General features: G+C 39.0%; 1 protein-coding gene and 1 non-coding gene across 5 annotated transcripts in view; both read left to right on the top strand.

The window, feature by feature from the left end:
• NVL (nuclear VCP like) overlaps positions 1-19,781 on the top strand; it is an 83,119-nt gene extending 63,338 nt beyond the window's left edge. For 2 of the 4 annotated variants that reach the window (XM_060396352.1, XM_060396350.1), the window contains exons 20-24: positions 1,482-1,558; positions 3,193-3,387; positions 4,566-4,654; positions 10,841-10,911; positions 19,465-19,781. In XM_060396352.1, the coding sequence (XP_060252335.1) occupies positions 1,482-1,558; positions 3,193-3,387; positions 4,566-4,654; positions 10,841-10,911; positions 19,465-19,509 (477 nt within the window). In that variant the 3' untranslated portion in view covers positions 19,510-19,781. Of the gene's footprint in view, positions 1-1,481; positions 1,559-3,192; positions 3,388-4,565; positions 4,655-10,840; positions 16,507-19,464 lie in introns of those variants that run through there. The other 2 variants (XM_027976295.2, XM_060396351.1) reach the window with 2 other exon arrangements.
• LOC114117398 (U6 spliceosomal RNA) lies at positions 16,793-16,899 on the top strand. Its single transcript, XR_003591098.2, has one exon. It is a non-coding gene; the product is annotated as a U6 spliceosomal RNA (small nuclear RNA).
• Positions 19,782-20,235: the final 454 nt, after the last annotated feature.

Raw genomic sequence — 20,235 nt, 5'->3', positions numbered from 1 at the left:
ACATGTTCATCATCACTATTTAAAAACAAGACTTCCCCTCCCTCTCTTAAATATAGCACCAAATTATCTCTATTTATCTGGTAATAAGATCCTGGGTTTTTTGGGGGGATTCCCTCGTGGCCCATTGGTAAGAACTTGGTGCTACCGTGGACTTGGGCCCAATGCCTCATCTGGGAACCTAGCTCCTGCCTCCTTGAATCCCTGCCCACCTCTGCCCCCTGACAAAATTGAAAACATTAATATTAAAAGGAACCATAGGGGTCACTTAGTCTGTCTAGTTTTACATACAACCAGAGAGAGAAAGGAAAAAAGCACCAAGATTGTCTGCTGAGGTCCCCCAGAGAGTTTATTTCCCCAGGTTTATTTCACAGGTCAGAGTGGATTGAATGGGAAACATAACTGTTTCTTGAATCTGTGATAGATGAACATTTGCGTTTTATCATATAATAGCAGCTAGCATATGTACAGGTTGTGAAATTCTTAAACATGCCCAGCTTCAGAGATACCCACTGAGCGTGTGCTACAGGAAGGTGATGGCTCAAGGTGCCGGGTCGTCTGACCCTCTGCTGGGAGCACCTGCTGAGCTAATATTTACACTTGAGGCTTAACGACATATGTTTATTTGCTGTTTTCCTATATATATATTTCTTCTTAAACTGTGTCCATGTAATATTTGCTACAAAGGAAAGACAGTATGCAGTGTAGATATAAGTTATGAATCAGAATAAATCAGAATAATAAAGCACATATAAGCCTACATCTAACATCATCAACTTTGTCACTAAAATCTGTTTTATTCGCCTCTGCAGTGTAAGTCACCAAAAATGTTATTAAATATGTACTGTGTGCATGCAAAGTACTATGTTAAATGTTGTTGAAATCTTGAGACTGTTGTAATGCTTGTCCCTTCTAGCCTCTCTTGGTATGAGCTGGAGGGGAGTTGGCATCTGAGTGAGGGTTAAGTTTTAGATAAAGTGTTGGAAAAGAAGACATTGAGCATAGAGGGCTTTAGGCTTTTGTTGTAGAGCCGTTTGCTGATTGTTCTCTCCTGGCCACAGTCAATGTTACTTCTCCCTTCCGAGCCAGCCTCACACTAAAACTAAGCTAACGTGTACACATCAGAACTAATTACTGCTTGTATATTTGCCTATTTAATCAGGCAAAGGAAGTGTGATTCTTCATCTTTGGAAAGGTTGGGGGTGGTGAGTTTTGTTCTTGGTGTTTTGTTTTTGGCGGTCTTGCTTGCACATTTGTCATGCTTCACCAGCATAAATTGTTTGCCTTTGGCTTTCCCAAGTTTGGGATCTGCTTCTTCACCTCGTTTCTCAAAACTGAAATTTGTAAAAATCTGTAACGCTAGTCTGGGAGTCAGTTATATTCATTCAGTCAAGCAGCCGTTACTATCTGTTTAGAACCTATTATTTGGGGGAAATACTGATCTTTAAAGTTTCGACTAAAGTGGCGGTTTCTCTCCCACTCAGAATGGTACAAAACCCCCCCTGGATGCAGATGTAAACTTGGAAGCAATTGCTGGTGACCTTCGCTGTGATTGTTACACGTAAGTATGTCAGTCTCAGATCACTTAACTCTCTGAGGCCCCATTTCCTCGTGTGTAAAATGAGGGAGAGTGATAGCAGGAGGATTAAGTTAGGAGTCCAGGAAAGCTTCCAGGGTCTGGCTCTTCCTCCTTCTTAGAGACAGGACCACCCATTTTGAGGTTCTGAGGAATTCTCAGGAATAGGGGAGTCCTCTCGTATGTCAACGGCTGGTGTTCAGCCACCCTGACCACCATCACTGCCCTTCACAACTTGTCTCTCTGTCCTTCCAGGATATTACAGGAGACATCTCATTACCAGCTGCCAAATTTTCTAGGTGCTTCAGCATTTAAAAGAAAATAATCTACAAGCTTTTTAAGCCTCAGAATGCATTTTTCATAGCGCATCTATTAATATCCACACAATCTATATGAAAACGGGAGGTCAGATATTTCTACTTTCATAGTTTGCGATGGTTATGAGTTTTTGTTGTTTTCTTCAGTATCATAAAAGTTTATTAACTTTCCCAATTTTGGCTCACAGGAAAGAAAATGAAATCCACATTTAACAGCGCACATCTCTCCCTCCATTTTTGTTTTTTTGTTTTTTTGTTTTTTTTAATGAGGTGGTTAATCTCAAAACATGTGGGATCTTACTTCCCCAAGCAGGGATTGAACCCATGCTCCCTGCCGTCAAAACATGGAGTTTTAACCACTAGACCACCAGGGAGTTCTCCTCTGGCTTATTTTTAAAGCCCTGTTGATTGTCCATAATATACTTGGTGTTCATGATATTCTTGTAGCTCAAGGCCAAATAAATGTGCTTTCTGAAGCTAAGTCAGTCAAGGAAGGTGGTGTTTTAATCTTCGAGGTCTTCTAGAGCCTGTTGTTCACAGTGTGAATTTATATCCGAAGAACATAGCTACTGGTACTGATACAGGCACCCAGTTCTTTCCAGCTCTGGTTGAAGAATTTCAAAAAACTGTCTCATGAGATGATTATACTTGAAACCATGCTACTCTTAGGGAGAGTGGCCAGGATCCAAGGTCTCATTTCAGTTTTTTCATACATAAACATCTTAGGGATCTGAGTCTTGATCTTTGTTCTGCTACCGCAACCCCAGTGCTCCTGAGAGATTTATGCACTCCAGTCTGGACTCTTGTCTCACTTAAGAAAGCGGTGGCTGTCTCAGTGGAGGGGAAATGGTCAGTCCCAGGCCATGGTGTTGAAGGGCCTGTGTAAAAGCCCTGCATTACCTTTAAGGAGAATGTACCTTTTTCCTTCGCTGGGAATCAAATGCGTGCCAGTCTGTAATGAACTTACTGCTAAAGAAAATAGGACTTAAGTGAGTAGTTTATGTATTTGAGTGCAAAAATCAAAAGATTTTCAGTTGATGACAGAGGCAATTTTGATGCAGAACTGACCCTGGGCCAGTCTTTTGGATTATACCACATAGGAGGTCATTTATTAAATGGGTCAGGGTTAAACTTGAATGTTATATGTTTTGGGTTTTAATACCACTGTCATCACAGGGACTGTATAATACTGCAGCCTTCAGCTCCTTGTTCCATTAGTTAATGGTGTCTCTGCACCAGTGTTGATTTAACATACAGGGTTTCCCTGATGTCTCAGACAGTAAAGAATCTCTGTGAATGCAGGAGACCTGGGTTCGAGCCCTGGATGGAAAAGATGACCTGGAGAAGGGAATGGCAACCCACTCTGGTATTCTTGTCTGAAGAATTTTATGGACAGAGGAGCCTGGTGGGCTACAATCCATGGTGTCACATAGAGTTGGACACGACTGAGTGGCTAACACTTTCACGCTTTTCACAAAGAAATGAATACCCTAGCATGTATGTACCCTCTCCAGTGTTCTTGCCTAGAGAATCCCAGGGACGGGGGAGCCTGGTGGGCTGCCGTTTATGGATTTGCAGAGTTGGACACGACTGAAGCGACAGCAGCAGCAGCAGCAACAGCATGTGTATGATTGTTAAATAACATTGCAAACCTGACACCTAACCAGCAGAAACATTGAGTTCAGTTAATAACTTAAACTAAATTTAATAATCTTAGGTATGTGGATTATCAGGATTATATATTAAATTAGTTTGTCTAGAGATGAGGATTTTTTTTAAAGATGAGGTTTTTATCTCCCAGTTGAAACTCTTTCTCAAAGAATCTCTAAGAATCCTGTTAAAGATGTAATGTATTGAAACACCACTCAACCCCAACATCTTTCATTGAACGCAAGAACCATGCAAGAACCATATGATGCAGCATATTAATACACAGACCAATTAAATGAAGGCTTGTTAGTTCTTATCGTATTTTAAGTAATTTATGATGTGTCAATTCAGCTTGAGCTTGAATCAAGTGCATCAAACTCTTTACTCTGTATTTTCCTCTTTTGAACTAGGGGTCATGAATGACTTTTTATATAAGCTTAGTTTAGACTTTAGGAAATATACTAATGGTATATACTTGTAGTGGGCCAGTTTGTACTTTAACATGAGCCTTGTGAATAAAATTTTACAGTAAATAATGTGTAAGTTGCTTTCTTCTGTTTTAGACTTTTTATATTAACATTACTATCTATAGTGATTAGCGTGAGAATATTTGACTCACTGCATGTTTCCTTCATAATTTCCTTCCTTCTAAAACTTAGAAGTATTTTGAGTAAGAACTAAAAGCTCTTTCCTAGTGACCACGATTGGTTTATCCCACCTTTATTGGTCAATTTCTTTCCCAAGTGTTTAATATGTGACTTGAAAACTACAGGACTTCCCTGGTGTTCCAGTCCAGACTTTGCCTTCCAGTGCAGGGGACACAGATTCAATCCCTGATCGAGGAGCCAAGATCCCACATGCTTCTTGGTCAAAAAAACCAAAACATAAAACAAGCAATATTATCACGAATTCAGTGCTTTCAAAAAATACAGTTAAAGAAAAAAGGAAATTGCTTTCAGACTTTTTCTGAGCTTTTGCACAGTGTCTTAAGAATGAATGAGTGAAGAGCTCTTCTCTTATTTCAGGGGTGCAGATCTCTCTGCTTTGGTACGGGAGGCTTCTATCTGTGCCTTGAAGCAGGAAATGGCAAGACAGAAGAGTGGAAGTGAAAAAGGTACAGTTCTCTCTGGAATCTCTCAGTCCTAGTTAGTTATCACTCTGGGTATCTAATGCCACTGTTAACCTGGAAAATGACCATTTTCCAGCATCTATCATCTGTGATATTAAAACTGACATTTTTCTGATGAGACCTTTAAAAGCAGCTGTTCTGGAATATTATATAACCTCTGTAGCTGACAACTATTATAATACCAGTTACTTGGTGCCTTATACAGTGTGTTCTGTCTTTGCTTATCATCATACATATACTGTTTTCATCGTGAGTTTGGTCTGTTTATCAGTCCTGGAAAACCTCCTCATTCGTTTGTTAGGGCAATACCTACTGTTAAAATGGAACCTAACCTGAAGAGCTTAGAAAACACATCATAAATGAAAATTGAAATGACTTCCCATATACTTACACTTTTCTTTTGGGACAGCTCAACAGCTTTGCACTGTTCCTCACATTTGACAGTGTGTTTGAGAATACCATTTGGGTGTGTGTAGATGAAAATGCTTTATTTGTGACCTGCAGTCTGACTCTCAAGTAGAGAAATAGCCTCTGCTTTGCTTAGTTCCTGGGAGAATTGTTTGATCAGTTGCAGTGTGTGGCCATCTTTGAACATATACATTTAGTACTGTCGAATACTTTCTTCAGAAAGACCTACCTTTTCCTCAAAACCTGTACTTTCATCTCAAGTTAAACCTGCGTTGATCTCCTTTTTTTCATTAGATTTCCCAGATGATGTTTCTTTATTTGTGTTTATTTCATTTATTCTTTTCCCTTTTTTCTTTGGCTACCAGGAATCTTGGAGCTAACTTTTCTTTATAGTTATAGCAGCATATGCTTAGCTTAGATTTATCAACACACATATCTCCTTTTTTAAAAAATTTTTAATTATTTAGGCTTTACTTTTTGTTAATTGATTTATTTTTAATTGAAGGATAATTGCTTTATAATATTGTGTTGATTTCTAGCATACATCATCATGAATCAGCCATCAGTATACATATATCCCTTCTCTCTTGAACCTTCTTCCTACCTCCTAACCTATCCCACCCCTCCAGGTGTCACAGAGCCTTGGTTTGAGTTCCCTCAGTCATACAGCAAATTCCCACTGGCTACCTATTTTACATATGGTAGTATATGTGTTTCTGTGTTACTCTTTCCATTTGTCCCATCCTCTCCTTCCCCCACCCCCTTTTTTTATGTTTAACAAACATTTATAAGGGGGGAAAATGCTCCAGACTAAGAAGTGAACCATTCTTATGTACACAAACATTTATTGAGGCAAAATGTACCCTACAGGACCAGGAAAATCTAACCTGCCATAGAAATCAGACAGGTGGAATACAGTATAATAGAAACAAAGATGTTCTCTTTTCCATAAAACCAAGTTGAGGGATGCTGCTGCTGCTGCTAGGTCGCTTCAGTCGTGTCCGACTCTGCGCGACCCCATAGATGGCAGCCCACCAGGTTCCACCGTCCTTGGGATTCTCCAGGCAAGAACACTGGAGTGGGTTGCTATTTCCTTTTCCAATGCATGAAAGTGAAAAGTGAAAGTGAAGTTGCTCAGTCATGTCTGACTCTTCACCACCCCATGGACTACAGCCAACCAGGCTCCTCCGTCCATGGGATTTTCCAGGCAAGAGTACTGGAGTGTGTTCGCCAATAAACTTAAATGCGTATATAGAGGCTCCCAGACCAATCAGACAATGCTTACTGGTACCTGGACAATTTAAAGTGTATAGAAATTGTTTTGATCAATGAAGACACACCTGTTCAATTCAGTTCAGTCCCTCAGTTGTGTCCAACTCTTTGCGACCCCATGAATCGCAGCACACCAGGCCTCCCTGTCCATCACCAACTCCCGGAGTTCACTCAGACTCACATCCATTGAGTCTGTGATGCTATCCAGCCATCTCATCCCCTGTCATCCCCTTCTCCTCCTGCCCCCAATCCCTCCCAGCATCAGAGTCTTCTCCAGTGAGTCAGCTCTTCTCATGAATATTGGAGTTTCATCTTTAGCATTGCACTAAGTTTTCAATTGCTGAATTACATGTTTTTTCACCTTGATACCTTACGATCATTAGAAAGCTACTTACATAATGTTATAATCACACAGTATGCTAACTGCCTATTTGTAACTACAAGAAACTTGTTAAAGACACACTGTTGACTATGATACTTTACAGAATCATGGCCACAAGTTTCTGCAAATGAGGTTTACTTCTCTCAAATCAAAAAATATCCCACAGTTCAGATTTTCATAAGTAATGCTTCTTTTAAAATAAAAGCCAACATGTTGTCCTGTCTGTAAAATTATGTTTCTATCCACTTTACAGAATGTTAAAATGCTTATAAAGGCATTGTATGCTGTATGCTCAGTCACTTAGTTGTGCCCGATGCTTTGTAACCCCTTGAATCTGTCCATGGAATTTTCCAGTTAAACATACTGGAGTGGGTTGCCATTTCCTCCTCCAAGGGCTCTTTCCAACCCAGAGATTGCACCTGCATCCCTTGGATCCCCTGCATTGGCAGGCGGATTCTTTCTACCTCCTAGTGAAAAACAAAAACCAGCCACCACTCTGGCCCATGGAGCCATCTGGGGCTATTTTACATTTCCTACCATTAGAAAAATTGAGCTAAATAAGGAAAAAAGCAAAGGAGAAAAAAGAAATTTTACAAAACGGCAACTAGCATGACCTAAAAAAAAGAGTGTACTGAAATATCCTCCTTCAATTCGGTAACCAAGCCCTTTCTGGAATGAACGTTTATGGGTAACTAGGTTAGCAGAGTATTCCTGTTAGTGCTCAGGGCAAAAATACAAGGTATGTTGAAATAACTTCTACCCTTGTATAAGAAAAGACAGACTTTGAAATGGAGTGACTTTTAAAAACCACAAAGCAATATTTAGTCAGAATGTTCAAGATTAACAGGTTTGATGGAAGGAAATCTTCACTGGCAACAAAATTAAAAATCATAATCTTACGGATGCCAATTGTTTTTACCAATGTGAAGATTGTTTGAACTTGTAACATGTCTCTTAGAAGTAAAAAGGTTGCTTTAGTTCTGTGAACTGTTGAATTGCCCTTTAAATAAATATTGCCTCCATCTTAAAAAAAAAAAAAAAAGACTTCTGAATAGCATGGACTTCTTCATTGTGAGAAAATAGCCTTGGCAGACTTGTTTCAGAGGCTCCCTACAAGGAGATTGATTCATCCCATCAAGTCTGTAGTATCTCCAGATCTGCATGTCAGACTTCAGAAGTCTGTCTACTTCAGCTCCTAACATTTTCTCCATGCTTAAGCATAAAAGTCTCTAGTTCTGTCGGAGTCTTCGCATCTTGAATTTCTCATAGCATTTATTCAAAATCTTGTTTTTCCAAATACCTTGTTAACAGCTCATCCATTGAGATCTACTCCTTCCTTAAAGCTTACTTTGCCTAATCCCATCCTTTACTGATGGGTTGTTCTCCAGGAGGTCAGTAAGCTGCTGTACTTGTTCTGGCTGGCTGGATTGCCCTAAGAGTGCTTCTGTGTTAGTGTAGATGAGGAATGCTGCTGCTGCTGCTGCTTAGTCGCTGTTGTGTCCGGCTCTTTGCGACCCTGTGGACTGTAGCCCGCCAGGACCCTCTCTCCATGGGGGTTCTCCAGGCAAGAATTCTGGAGCGGGTTGCCATGCCCTCCTCCAGGGTATCTTCCCAGCTCAGGGATCGAACCCAGGTCTCCCACATCTCAAGAGGATTCTCCACTGTCTGAGCCACCAGGGAAGCCCGAGGAATGCTGAGACCATGTCTGATAAGATGCCGTCACACAAGAACCTAGGTTGCCATCCAGTGGATAGCCTGCTGTAGAAGTAAGGCCCATACAAGTGGCTGCTCTTGTCACTCCCGACACTGCTGCGGTATCCTCCAATAGTGTTACATAGACTGGATACTGTCCAATATTGATGCCTGCGCCACTGCAGACAGCCTCAGCAAACCCAGAAAATCAACACACGTATCTTAATCATGAAGTCCCTGAGTTTTTTGGTTGTTTAATTTGAAGATTCAGTTATCTGAATTTCTTTTATGTAAGCTATTTTAAGTTTGTTTTGGAAGTGGGTGGAATATAATTCACAAAATTAGAATGTCATGTAAAAAATACTTACGTGGTAGTATGCTGCCTGAGAGCTGAATATGATAACTACATTTGGGTTTGTTTGCCACTAAAAATTAGTAGGCCTCTGTATATGTATTGACTGCTCCGAATAACTCTGATGGGATGTCTTTTTATAACTGCGTGCAACAGATTCTGACATCCCTGCTTTGCTGCAGTTTGCGTTTCCAGCTGCCTGTCCTTGAGGGACTTTGCACTGATATCTTACTGAACCTGAAATCAGTAATGCCATTCAACTTCCATTTGGCATGTTCAGCTACACATTGTATTTTACTTTTTGGTAAATAACACTTTCTTAATTTCTATATTAGTACTATTTTAAGTATATTTTGTCATCACATACGTTGTCATATAATTGTAAGCGAAGCCTTACTTAATTAACATTTAGTTACTAGATTTCTCTTACCGTGTGTTGGCATAACCTTGTAAGGAATTAAAGCACCCTTCTAGTCCAGTGTTGCCATATGATCTGTATATATTATGTATTATGATGTAACTCCATACATCTGATTATATGTATGTACTCTTAAATAATATGGAATTCCGTTTTCCATTCTTAGTTAAATTAATTTGAATTATCTTGAAAGAGAACAATTCTGACTCTTAGTCCTGAATATTGCCATTAAGTTAAACAATACAAAGATAACGGGGTTATCTGTTAATGAGTGATAGTTCTTTTTGGGTGTTACATTAAAATATGATGAGCTAGAGAGTGGGAAAAATGGAGAGATATTGATCAGAGGGTACGAATTTCCTGCTATATGATGAATAAATTCTGAGGATCCCATGTGCTAATTATCAGTAGTGTGTTATATACAGTTAACCTGGGTTTGAACTGTGCAGATCCACTTATACACGTGGATTTTTTTCAGTAAATATGTACACAGCACTACACGATGCATGCTTGGCTGAATCTACAGAAAAAGAACTGCAGATTCAGAGAGTCAACTCTAAAGTTATACATAGATTTTTGACTGAGGGCCACCACTCCTAACCTTCACATTGTTCAAGGGTCAGCTGAACTTGAAAGCTGTTCAGAGAGTAGATCATAATAAGTATCACCACAAAAATAAATAAAAAGGTGATCATGAGGGGCTGGAGGTGTTACCTAACCTTACTGTGGTAACCATTTTGCAATAGATCATCATGTCACATTGTGCTTCTTAAAGTGAACTTATATTTATTATGTACCAACAGTATCTTAGTAAAGCTGAGGGGAACGCAAAGTGACAGAACATATGAACCCTTTATCTTTTTTAAGGATAAGCATCTCTTTTTCTAATTAAATATGGACAAAGTACTTTTTAATATAATTTGTCCCATAATAAACTGTTTGGATTGCTGGGGGAGAAAAAGACTATGCTTTTAAAATATATGACATAACTTAAGCATTTATGGAAAATTAAATATGGTTCAGTTCAGTCACTCAGTCGTGTCCGACTCTTTGCGACCCCATGAATCGCAGCACGCCAGGCCTCCCTGTCCATCACCAACTCCCGGAGTTCACTCAGACTCACATCCATCGAGTCAGTGATGCCATCCAGTCATCTCATCCTGTCGTCCCCTTCTCCTCCTGCCCCCAATCCCTCCAAGCATCAGAGTCTTTTCCAGTGAGTCATCTCTTCGCATGAGGTGGCCAGAGTACTGGAGTTTCAGCTTTAGCATCATTCCTTCCAAAGAAATCCCAGGGCTGATCTCCTTTAGAATGGACTGGTTGGATCTCCTTGCAGTCCAAGGGACTCTCAAGAGTCTTCTCCAACACCACAGTTCAAAAGCATCAATTCTTCGGTGCTCAGCCTTCTTCACAGTCCAACTCTCACATCCATATGTAAATTAAATGAAAATGAAAAACTGTCTATAACTCTGATGAGCAGAATATATCTGGCTTGAACATTACTCTGAAAAAGAATAGAGCCAGTGTCGTTAATTGCCTCAGTGTTCCCCTTGAATGCTTATAAATCTCTCAAGAGAAATTTAGTTATAAATCACAGTTAGCTTACTATACCCAAATATTATGTATGTCCATGCATTTGCTCCACAGGTGAACTGAAGATAAGTCAGAAGCACTTTGAAGAAGCTTTCAAGAAAGTAAAATCATCTATATCAAAAGAGGTAAGCAATGCTCTTAAAGGTAGAAGAGCAATTAGAATTGAGAGTAGTAAGTATGAATTCATGACAAAAAGCAAAATGGTTGCCTCTGAGAGAGTGTTGTTGAGAGACTGTAATTTTTAATGTTTCTGGAGACTAAACACAGAAAATAACCTCATGTATGTTTTCATGATCTCAGAATTTTTAGTCATTCTCATTCAAGTATTACTTGACCTGTATCACCCTTTACACTTACCCATAGTTTCACGAAAGTAAAAATACCTTCACTGTAAGGTCAGAGAAGAGTTAAAAATCACTCAGACTTGTCCTTACAAAAAATGCTGAATTTTACTGTATTTATTTCTTACTGTGTTGAGATATTCTGTCTGTAATAAGTTAAAATGTTTGCTGTTAAGTGAAGTGAGGTTACTATAACACAAAAGAGTTTGCAGGGAAATACCCAACCCAAAGTAATGTCTGAGTTAAACACTGGATATCTTAGGGCTTCCCTCATAGCTCAGTGGGTAAATCAACTGCCTGCAATGCAGGAGACCTGAGTTCTATTCCTGGGTCAAACAGTTACATGAGATGGGTTGCTGTGTTCCAGTGCCTCCAGTCCTGGTGTAAATACTCTTATTTGACCATCTTACCACTTTTAACTAAAGTAATCAGTTAAAGAGTTTGGGCTGGTGATGGTGTCTTTTAAGTATATAGCTGCTTCTTTTTCAGCTAAAGTCTAATCTGCTGAACCTGGCCTGGGTCTTTTACCATATGTGGAGAAATGAAAGTCTGTTTTGACCTCTCAGGCATTTTGTACACTAGAGGAAATGTTTTTATTTCATTGTCTTTGAATAAGATAGTCTTATTAATTAAAATCAAACAGTTTTACAGTTAATCTTACTGGCACTTTTCATTCTGATCAACAAGAAAGTAGTGACATAAGTGTCCCCCCGCCCAAAGATTTAGTCATTAAAAAACGAATCTTCCTTATGTTTACGTAATCAGTTTTGATTTGAGGCTTTTCAAGAATCAGGACATACTGGCATAGCTCCCCATCCGTCACTCTCATCCTGTAACCTTCCTCTTTCAAATGGGAATTTTATTTACCTTTGTGATGCACAGATACAGTCCTGTGCATGCGCGTTACCCTGCTTCAGTCGTATCTGACTGTCCAGCCCCGTGGACTGTCGCCCACCAGGCTCCTCTGTCCATGGGGATTCTCCAGGCAAGAATAGTGGGGTGGGTTGCCATGCCCTCCTCCAGGGAATCTTCCCAACCCAGGGATCGAACCCATGTCTCTCATGTCTCCCGCATTGGCAGACAGGTTCTTTACCACTAGTGCCATCTGGGAAGTCCTACAGTTCTGTAAGTTTTGGCAAACTTAACTGGTACTTCAGTCAATATAGAGAGCATTTTCATCACTTCAGAAAGTTCCTGTGTTCCTTTCTAGTCGTCAGTCCCTTTACAAATGCGGTACCAGGTAACCCCTAATCTGACTTCTGTCGTCATGCTCTAACTTCACCTGTTTTGGAACTTTATGTAAATAGAATCGTATTGATACACTCATTTGTCTGGCTTCTTTTGCTCAATGTAATGTTGCAGAGACTCATCCACATTGCTGGTTTTCGCTAGTTTGATCCGTTCTCTTGCTGAGTAGTTTTCCATTATGTGAATATACTGCAGTTTGTGTACCCTTTCCCCTGCTGGTGGGCACTTGGGTTTTTTCCAGTTTTTGGCCTCCTCAGATAATAGTGTGTCAGAGAGAGAGAGAACGAGAACATGTGTTTTTATTTCTCTTGAGTAAATAACTAGGAGAGGAATTGCTGGATCTTGTGGCAAGTGTATGTTTAACTTTATAGGAAACCGCCAACCTTCTTTCCAAGTGACTGTAATACCGTTTTGCATTTTGTGAGCGTTCCAGTTGGCCTACACTCTCACCAACACTTGACTATTTTCAGTCTTTTAATTTTAGCCATTCTACTGGATGTGAAATAGTATCCTGTTGTGGTCTAAATTTGTTTTCCTAATGACTAAAATGTTGAGCATTTTTTCATATGCTTATTGATCATTTGGATATCTTATTTTGTGTCCTCACATTTTGCTCTTAAAACATTGAGTTGTTTTCTTATTAAGTTGTGCAAATTCTTAGTTTATCTTGGCTTTTATGAGATACACATTTTTTTCTGAAATATCTGTAGGATTTATTTTGGAGTATAGTTAATTTAAAATATGTTTCAAGATATATACAACAAAGTGAATCAGTTATGTATATATATCTCCACTCTTTTTTTTTAGATTTTTTTCCCTCATATAGGTCATTACAGAGTATTGGGTAGCGTTCTCTGTGCTGTACCATAGGTCCTTATTAGTTATCTATTTTGTATATAATAGTATGTATTATGTCAATACCAATCTCCAAATTTATCCATCCCGCCCTCTTCCCCCCTTGGTAACTATAAGTTTGTTTTCTATATCTGTGACTCTATTTCTATTTTATAAATAGAAGTTCGTTTGTACCATTTTTTTTAGATTCCACATTTAAGCAGGATCATATTTGTCTTTCTCTTTCTGACCTACTTTACCTACTATAATAATCTCTAAGTTCATCCATGTTGCTGCAGATGACATTATTTTGTTCTTTTTTATGGCTGAGTAATACACATGTGCATTTTGAGGATATTTTGTCCTAATTTTTTTTTTTCAATTTTCTAAAGGCGTCTTGAAGAACAGGAGTTTTTAATTTGTATGAAATCCATTTTTTAAAAATAATTGTGTTTTTCTGTCATAAGAAATCTTGATTATCCTAATAAGTTTATGAAAATTTTCTCCTTTGCTTTTCTCTAGTAGTTTTGTAGTTTTATCTTTTACATTTAGAACTATGATCCATTACAAACTAATTTTTTAAAATTTAAAGTTAGATAGAAAAGTCATGATTATTTTCTCCCATGCAGCTATCTAGTTACTGTGGTCCTGTTGGTTGAAAATATTTTCCTTTCATTGAATGATCATGCCCTTTTTTTGAAAACCAATTGATCATATATGCATGAATTTATTTCTTCACTCTTTTTTCTGTTCCACTGATCTTTATATCCATTTTATGCCACTGTATATTTTTTGCTACTCTCTTGATTATTTTACATCAGTTTTTAATTTTTATTTATTTTCTGACCACAGCATGTGGGATCTTAGCTCCCCAACCAGGGATCAAACCTGTGCTCCCTGCAGTGGAAATTTAGATTGTTAATCACTGGACTTTTGGGGAAGTCCCCTTGATTATTACAGATTAGATATGTTAATCTTGAAGTCAGCTAGTGTAAGTCATTCAGATTTGTTCTTTTTTCCCCAAAAATTGTTTTATCTATTTTAGTCTCTTTGCTTTCCCATATAAAACTTGCAATCAGTTTATCAATTTCTGCAAAGTAAACTTTCTGGGATTTTGAATGGATTTGCATTGAATCTGTAGGTCAGTTGGGAGAGCAGAGGTATTAAAAATACTGAGTTTTTCAATCAGTGAACTTAGTATATCTGTTCATTTATTTAGATCACTTTATTTCTTTTATATAGATTTATTCATTTTTAAAAAATTCACATATTAGAGCCATTTGATCTCTCCCAGTAATGTTGTGCATTTTCAGGATGCAGATTTTTCAGGATGTACACTTTTCATCAAATTGATTAAAGTAATTTATAGTTTTTTAGTTTTCATAATGTTCTTTAAAATCTTGTTCTCTAATGGCTACTAGTACGTAGAGGTTCATTTGGTCTTTATAGATTGGCCTGGGATAGCTCTTCAGCTGTCACTCTTATACCTTCTTTACCTCTAAAAAAATTACTTCAGTTTTCTAGACTAAAATAATGAAACCATCTTGTTTGTATTTGCCTGTTCTAATTTTGAAAAGCTTCCATATTTTAATGTTTTTACATTTAAGAGTTACAGTAATGTTTTGCAGTTACAATTAAGTAATTGTATTAGAGTTGGCTATAAAGATGTCATGCAGAGTTTGAAAATTGCTTGCTTGACCTATCCTTAAATTGGGCCACATTTTCATCCTTGTATCTGCGATAATTAAGGAGTAAATCTTTATTTTGTTACCTGTTCTAAAACTCTCCTAGTAAATTTGAAACCAGTGGATGTTACATTTGGCTGGACAGGGCGGGGGTTGCTCAGTCTCTGCTTTCTGGTTCTCGTCCTTCACAGTCCACAGCTGTGCCAGAGAACATCTTCCTTCCTTAAATTGTTTTTGGTTGAAGTATAGTTGATTTACAATGTTGTGTTAGTTTCTGGTGTACAGCAAAGTTGAATCAGATATATATTTATGTATATTATATATGTGTGTGTGTGTATATACTTTTCATATTGTTTTCATTATTAATTATTTTAAGATATTAAATATAATTCTCTGTTGCTATACACTAGGGTCTTCTTTATCTAGTTTGCTTATTTATTTTGGCTGAGCTATGACGCACGCAGGATCTTAGTTCCCCAACCAGGGATTGAACCCCAGGCCCCTGACAGTGAAGGCATGGAGCCCTATCTATTGGACCTCTGGGGAATTTCCTATCTCTTTTATATATAGTAGTTTGTATCTGCTAATCATGAACTCCTAATTTATCTCTTCCCCAGTCCCTTTCCCTTTTGGTAGCCATAAGTTTGTTTTCTGTGTCTGTGAGTCTGTTTTGTAAATAAATTCATTTGTGTCATGTTTTAGATTCTACATATAAGTAATTTCATGTGGTATTTTTCTGTTTGTCCGACTTAGTTCACTTAGTATGATAATCTCAGTCTGTGCATGTTGCTGCAAATGGGCATTATCTCATTCTTCCAGAAGGGTGCCCAGGAGTGGGACTGCTGGATCATATGACCACTCTATTTTTTGGAAGCGTTCTTCTGATTTAGCAGAATTCAGTTGAAATTAGAGGAGTTGGATAGTCAAACAGAATCCATTTGAAAAATCAAACCAAAAGACATGTGTGGCGTTTGTTGATACATTTCTGAATGTAGGATTGAGCGGCTCATTTGTAAGCCACCTCTTTCTACTTTTAATATTAAGGTTCCTTTAGTTGTAAATGACAGAAACCCAACTCTCTAAGTGGGAATAAAGAGGAATCCATTCCACATGTAAGGAAGTTGAGAGCACTGCTGGCTTCAGGCATGCTGGATCCAGAAACTTCATTGCTTCAATTCTTGGAGGAAAAGGCTGCCTTCAGGCCCAGACATACAGGCTACTTGTTTATTAACCCCCATAGCAAGAGAATTTCCTGATAGCTCCAACAGGAGAGTTTCAGGGAACCTGTGATTGGTCCAGCTCAGGTTAGAGCCCATGGCAAAACTAATCAGTATGATTAGCTCGAAAGTTAGATACTCTGGCCAGGTGGAATGTAAGGGGTAGCATAGTTTTCTAAAGGTCATGACTTCAGGCCCTAGGATAAAAAGCTATAAATAAGGTGGACTTAAGTCTTTTCACACTAAAAGAAAATCTACTAGGCTTGTTAAACACAAAAGGAACATTTAATTACATTTTACATTTTAACCTTTCAGACATACTTACAGAGATAGCAGTTGCTTTGAAGTGAGTTAAAACATTAAATAAATGATTGGGAGATGTCGGAAAAAAAAAATGAAAGGAGAACAGTGTGCACATTCTGTCCGAAAGTCCACAGAGCTGGTCTGTATAGTTCAGAAAAGTTCAGCCTGTTCTCAGGCTAGGTAAATCTGCCCTGCTAGCTGGTGCCTTCTCTTTCCTTGAAGCAGTTGGCTCCCTGGTGCCGCATGGTTTTTAGTTTGAGGTTGGAAAACAACAGTGTGTGAAGTGGATTCGGTGTCCAGCAATTGGCTAACATGATAGTAGGGTCTGGTTTAGAGGCCAGATGCCGAAGCTTGTCATCTGACCCAGTAAATCTTCATGTGCTCGCCTCGACAGCACATATACTAAAATTGGAACGATACAGAGAAGATTAGCATGGCCCCTGCGCGAGAATGACACGCAAATTCGTGAAGCGTTCCATATTTTTAAAGGAATGTGAAATGAAAAAATAATAAATAAATCCTCATAACCAGCTGAGGGTGAGATGTGAACACAGTTTGCAAACATTCCTTCCAAGTCTCTGCCTGTATTCTTCATTCATTCCTACTTCATTGCTACCAAACTTTTAGGCTCCATCTGAAGATCCCTGCGGGGTCCTAGTTTCTCATCAGAGGCCACGTCCTATTGTGGTCCTAAGAAGACTGAATAGATTGGCATTTCATTATGACAGATACCCCAACTTAGACGACTGGACTCTTTTTGCCAGTTTCTTCTTAGTCAGCTGTTACTTTCTTCCCTGAATGAAACCATTGCCCAGTATGTGTCACTTCACAGACTTGTAAAGCAGAACTTACTTTGTTGGTTTGGTTTTCTTCAGTAATAACTGCTCGCCAGAGACCTGAGCCTGGGTTAACGTCAGTAAACGCTGAGACCTTGAAATTGTTTTCCCGGCTATGTATTATCTCAAATACATAGTCTTTTCCCTCTGCCTACTCTGACATTGTTCAACTGTCAGGAAGGAAACCTCACTCAAACGTAAATTAGGTATTCTTTTTCCTTCCTCCTCTCTTAAAACCACACCATAGAAACTCTCCTGTTTTATTAGCTCACTGGTCTAGTGTTTTTCACACCCACTGGCAGGCACACTTTGATCCTCTTCTTCACACTCAGGATTATATGGTTCATCCATTTGCTTGATCACGTCTGTCACACTGAGAGAGAAAAACTTGCCAAGTAGAGTTGCTCTTGCCTCTAGCTGTGTATTGAGTTGCCTCAGATCCCATCCTTTCATCCATCCAGAAACATATATATATCCTGTACCTACCATACACATGCCAGGCTTTGTGCTAGACTCACAAGATACAGAGTTGCATAAGACCTGGGTTAGGAACCATTTTGAGCAATTAAAGAGTTGTGAACACTACCATAGATGTGTATGTAGAATACGTATTAACGTGATTGCTCAGATTCCTTAGAAAATAGTTTGCAAGTAACTGTTGCTTAGAAGGTATCAGCACAGTGTGACAAAGGCAATGTGACTGATTTTATTACCAACATGTCTGAACCAATAGTTCCACACACTGTGTAATTTTTTTTATCCTCTGAAGAACATCCATGGGAAGGCTACGTGTGTGTCCCAGTGATACTACTTGATTCCAGTATATTCTCTTTAATACTTTTGATGGTCATAAACCTTAAAACTATCAAATATTTAATTTCTGAAAACTACCCTAGTGAATCATAAGCTATCACTTCTCTTTTGGAGATAGGCATAGTATGAATTTTGAATAAATAATAAAGAGATGACCAAGCTGATTATTACTTTGTGAGATCTTTTTAAAAATTAAGGCACAACAATTAAGGTAGAGAGACAGCTTTCCTTGTTTGGCATCATAACTGGCCCTTATGAAACTAATAATGATTGCTTATAGGGAGAAAAACTGAGTGACTGGAGGACAGAAGTTTGAAAATTAACCTTTCATCTTACTTGAATTTTGAACTATGTAAATGTATTACCTAATTTAAAAACTTAAATACTAAAAAAATAATCATTTAAAAGATCTTGAGGGACCAAAGTAGTAATGATAGTTATGTCTGGAAATGAAGGATTACTTTTTAATTTTTTCTGCTGATCTGTATTTTCTAATATTTCTACAATAAAGGGGAATCACTAATCTGGCTGTAAACACAGCATGCTTAAAATGTCTTTGTTGTTGTTCAGTCCTGTTTGACTCTTTGCGACCCCATATACTGTAGCACGCCAGGCCTCCCTGATCCTCACCATCTTCCAGAGTTTGCCCAAGTTCATGTTCATTGCGTTGGTGATGCTGTCTAGCTATCTCATCCTCTGACGCCCTCTTCTCCTTCTGCCCTGAATCTTACCCAGCATCGGAGACTTTTCCAGTTAGTTGTCTGGAATTCCATCAGTTCTTCCAATGAATACTCAGGGTTGATCTCCCTTAAGATTGAATATCTTTACTATACCTTTATTATTTAGCAGTGAGTTGAAATACCAAGGCCCTCTTACCCTACTTCAGAGTTAATTCAGCATTTCACTAATACCTGTTTTATGTTCACTGTTGACACTGTTTGAGAGCTACTTGCCAGGAGTTGGTCCAAGGGTTACAAAATGCTGTTTTCACTGCCATGGGCCCAGGTTCAATCCCTGGACAGGAAACCTAAGATCCTGCAAGTTGCATAGTGCGACCAAAAAAAAGAAGAGAGAGGTACTTGAGAAAAATCACTGAAATATATAGAATTTTTTAAAATTAATCTTTACATGGTCTTCTGTGCATTAGTCTTTACGTAGTCTTCCCTCTGTGCATGTCTGTGTCTTACTCCTCTTCTTACGAGGACACCAGATCACATTGGATGTGCTAAAGCCCACCCTAATGATGTCATTTTAACTTAAGTCTCTTTAAGACCCTCATTTCCAAATCCAGTCACACTCTGAGGTACTGGAGGTGAGGACTTCAACATGTGAATTCTGGGGAACACAGTTCAGCTCATTTCAGTGTCTAGCTCCGTGTTCTGTCCTCTCCTCTCCTCTCAGGATCGAGCAATGTATGAGGCTCTGCAGTGGTCCCTCAGCCGGTGACTTCTCCAGCAGTGAGCCTTCCGGGAGTCCAGTGCCTCGAGATGCCAGAGATGCCCACGTGCTCTGAGCTGCCCACTTTCAACTTGACACATGTGGTCTCACCTAAGCGTTTTATCCTCAAATTAATGAGGCCAAGTCGAAGCTGAAGATTCTTCCCATCTGGACAACCTCATATGGAAACACCCTACCTCCTATTTAAGGGAAAAAAAAATTAATTGTCAAAATAAAATAACAGATAACCTTTTTAAAATAAAATGTTTATTTTGAAACAACCTCGACTGTACAGAAAAGTTGCAATTACAGTAAAAAGAACTCCCCCCCCCCACCAAAACCATCTGAGGGTGCTTCCCAACCTGATGCCTGATCACCTGTAAATACTTTTGTTTCCTGCACAGCAGGATAGTCCCCTACATAACCAGCTGTCCACATCAGATCAGCCATGTCCGCTGTGATACTTCCCTGCCAAATCCTCAGCCGCACTCAGGTTTCTCCAGTTGTCCCAATAAAGTCCTTTATAACAGAGGAATCTAGTTTGGGAATAGCTATTGCAATTCATTGCTTTTCTTTTTGGGGCGGGGGGGCTGCACTGGGTCTTCATTGCTGCATGCAGGCTTTCTCCAGTTGTGGCAAGTAGGGGCTGCTCTTCCTTACTGTGCCCAGGCTTCTCGTGGCAGCCGCTTCTCTTGCTGTAGAGCACAGGCTCTAGTTGCCCGCAGCATGTGGGGT

This window comes from Ovis aries, chromosome 12 (genome assembly GCF_016772045.2).
Source record: "Ovis aries strain OAR_USU_Benz2616 breed Rambouillet chromosome 12, ARS-UI_Ramb_v3.0, whole genome shotgun sequence".
NCBI classification, from domain to species: Eukaryota; Metazoa; Chordata; class Mammalia; order Artiodactyla; family Bovidae; genus Ovis; species Ovis aries.
This window is presented reverse-complemented; position numbering and strand designations above follow the sequence as displayed.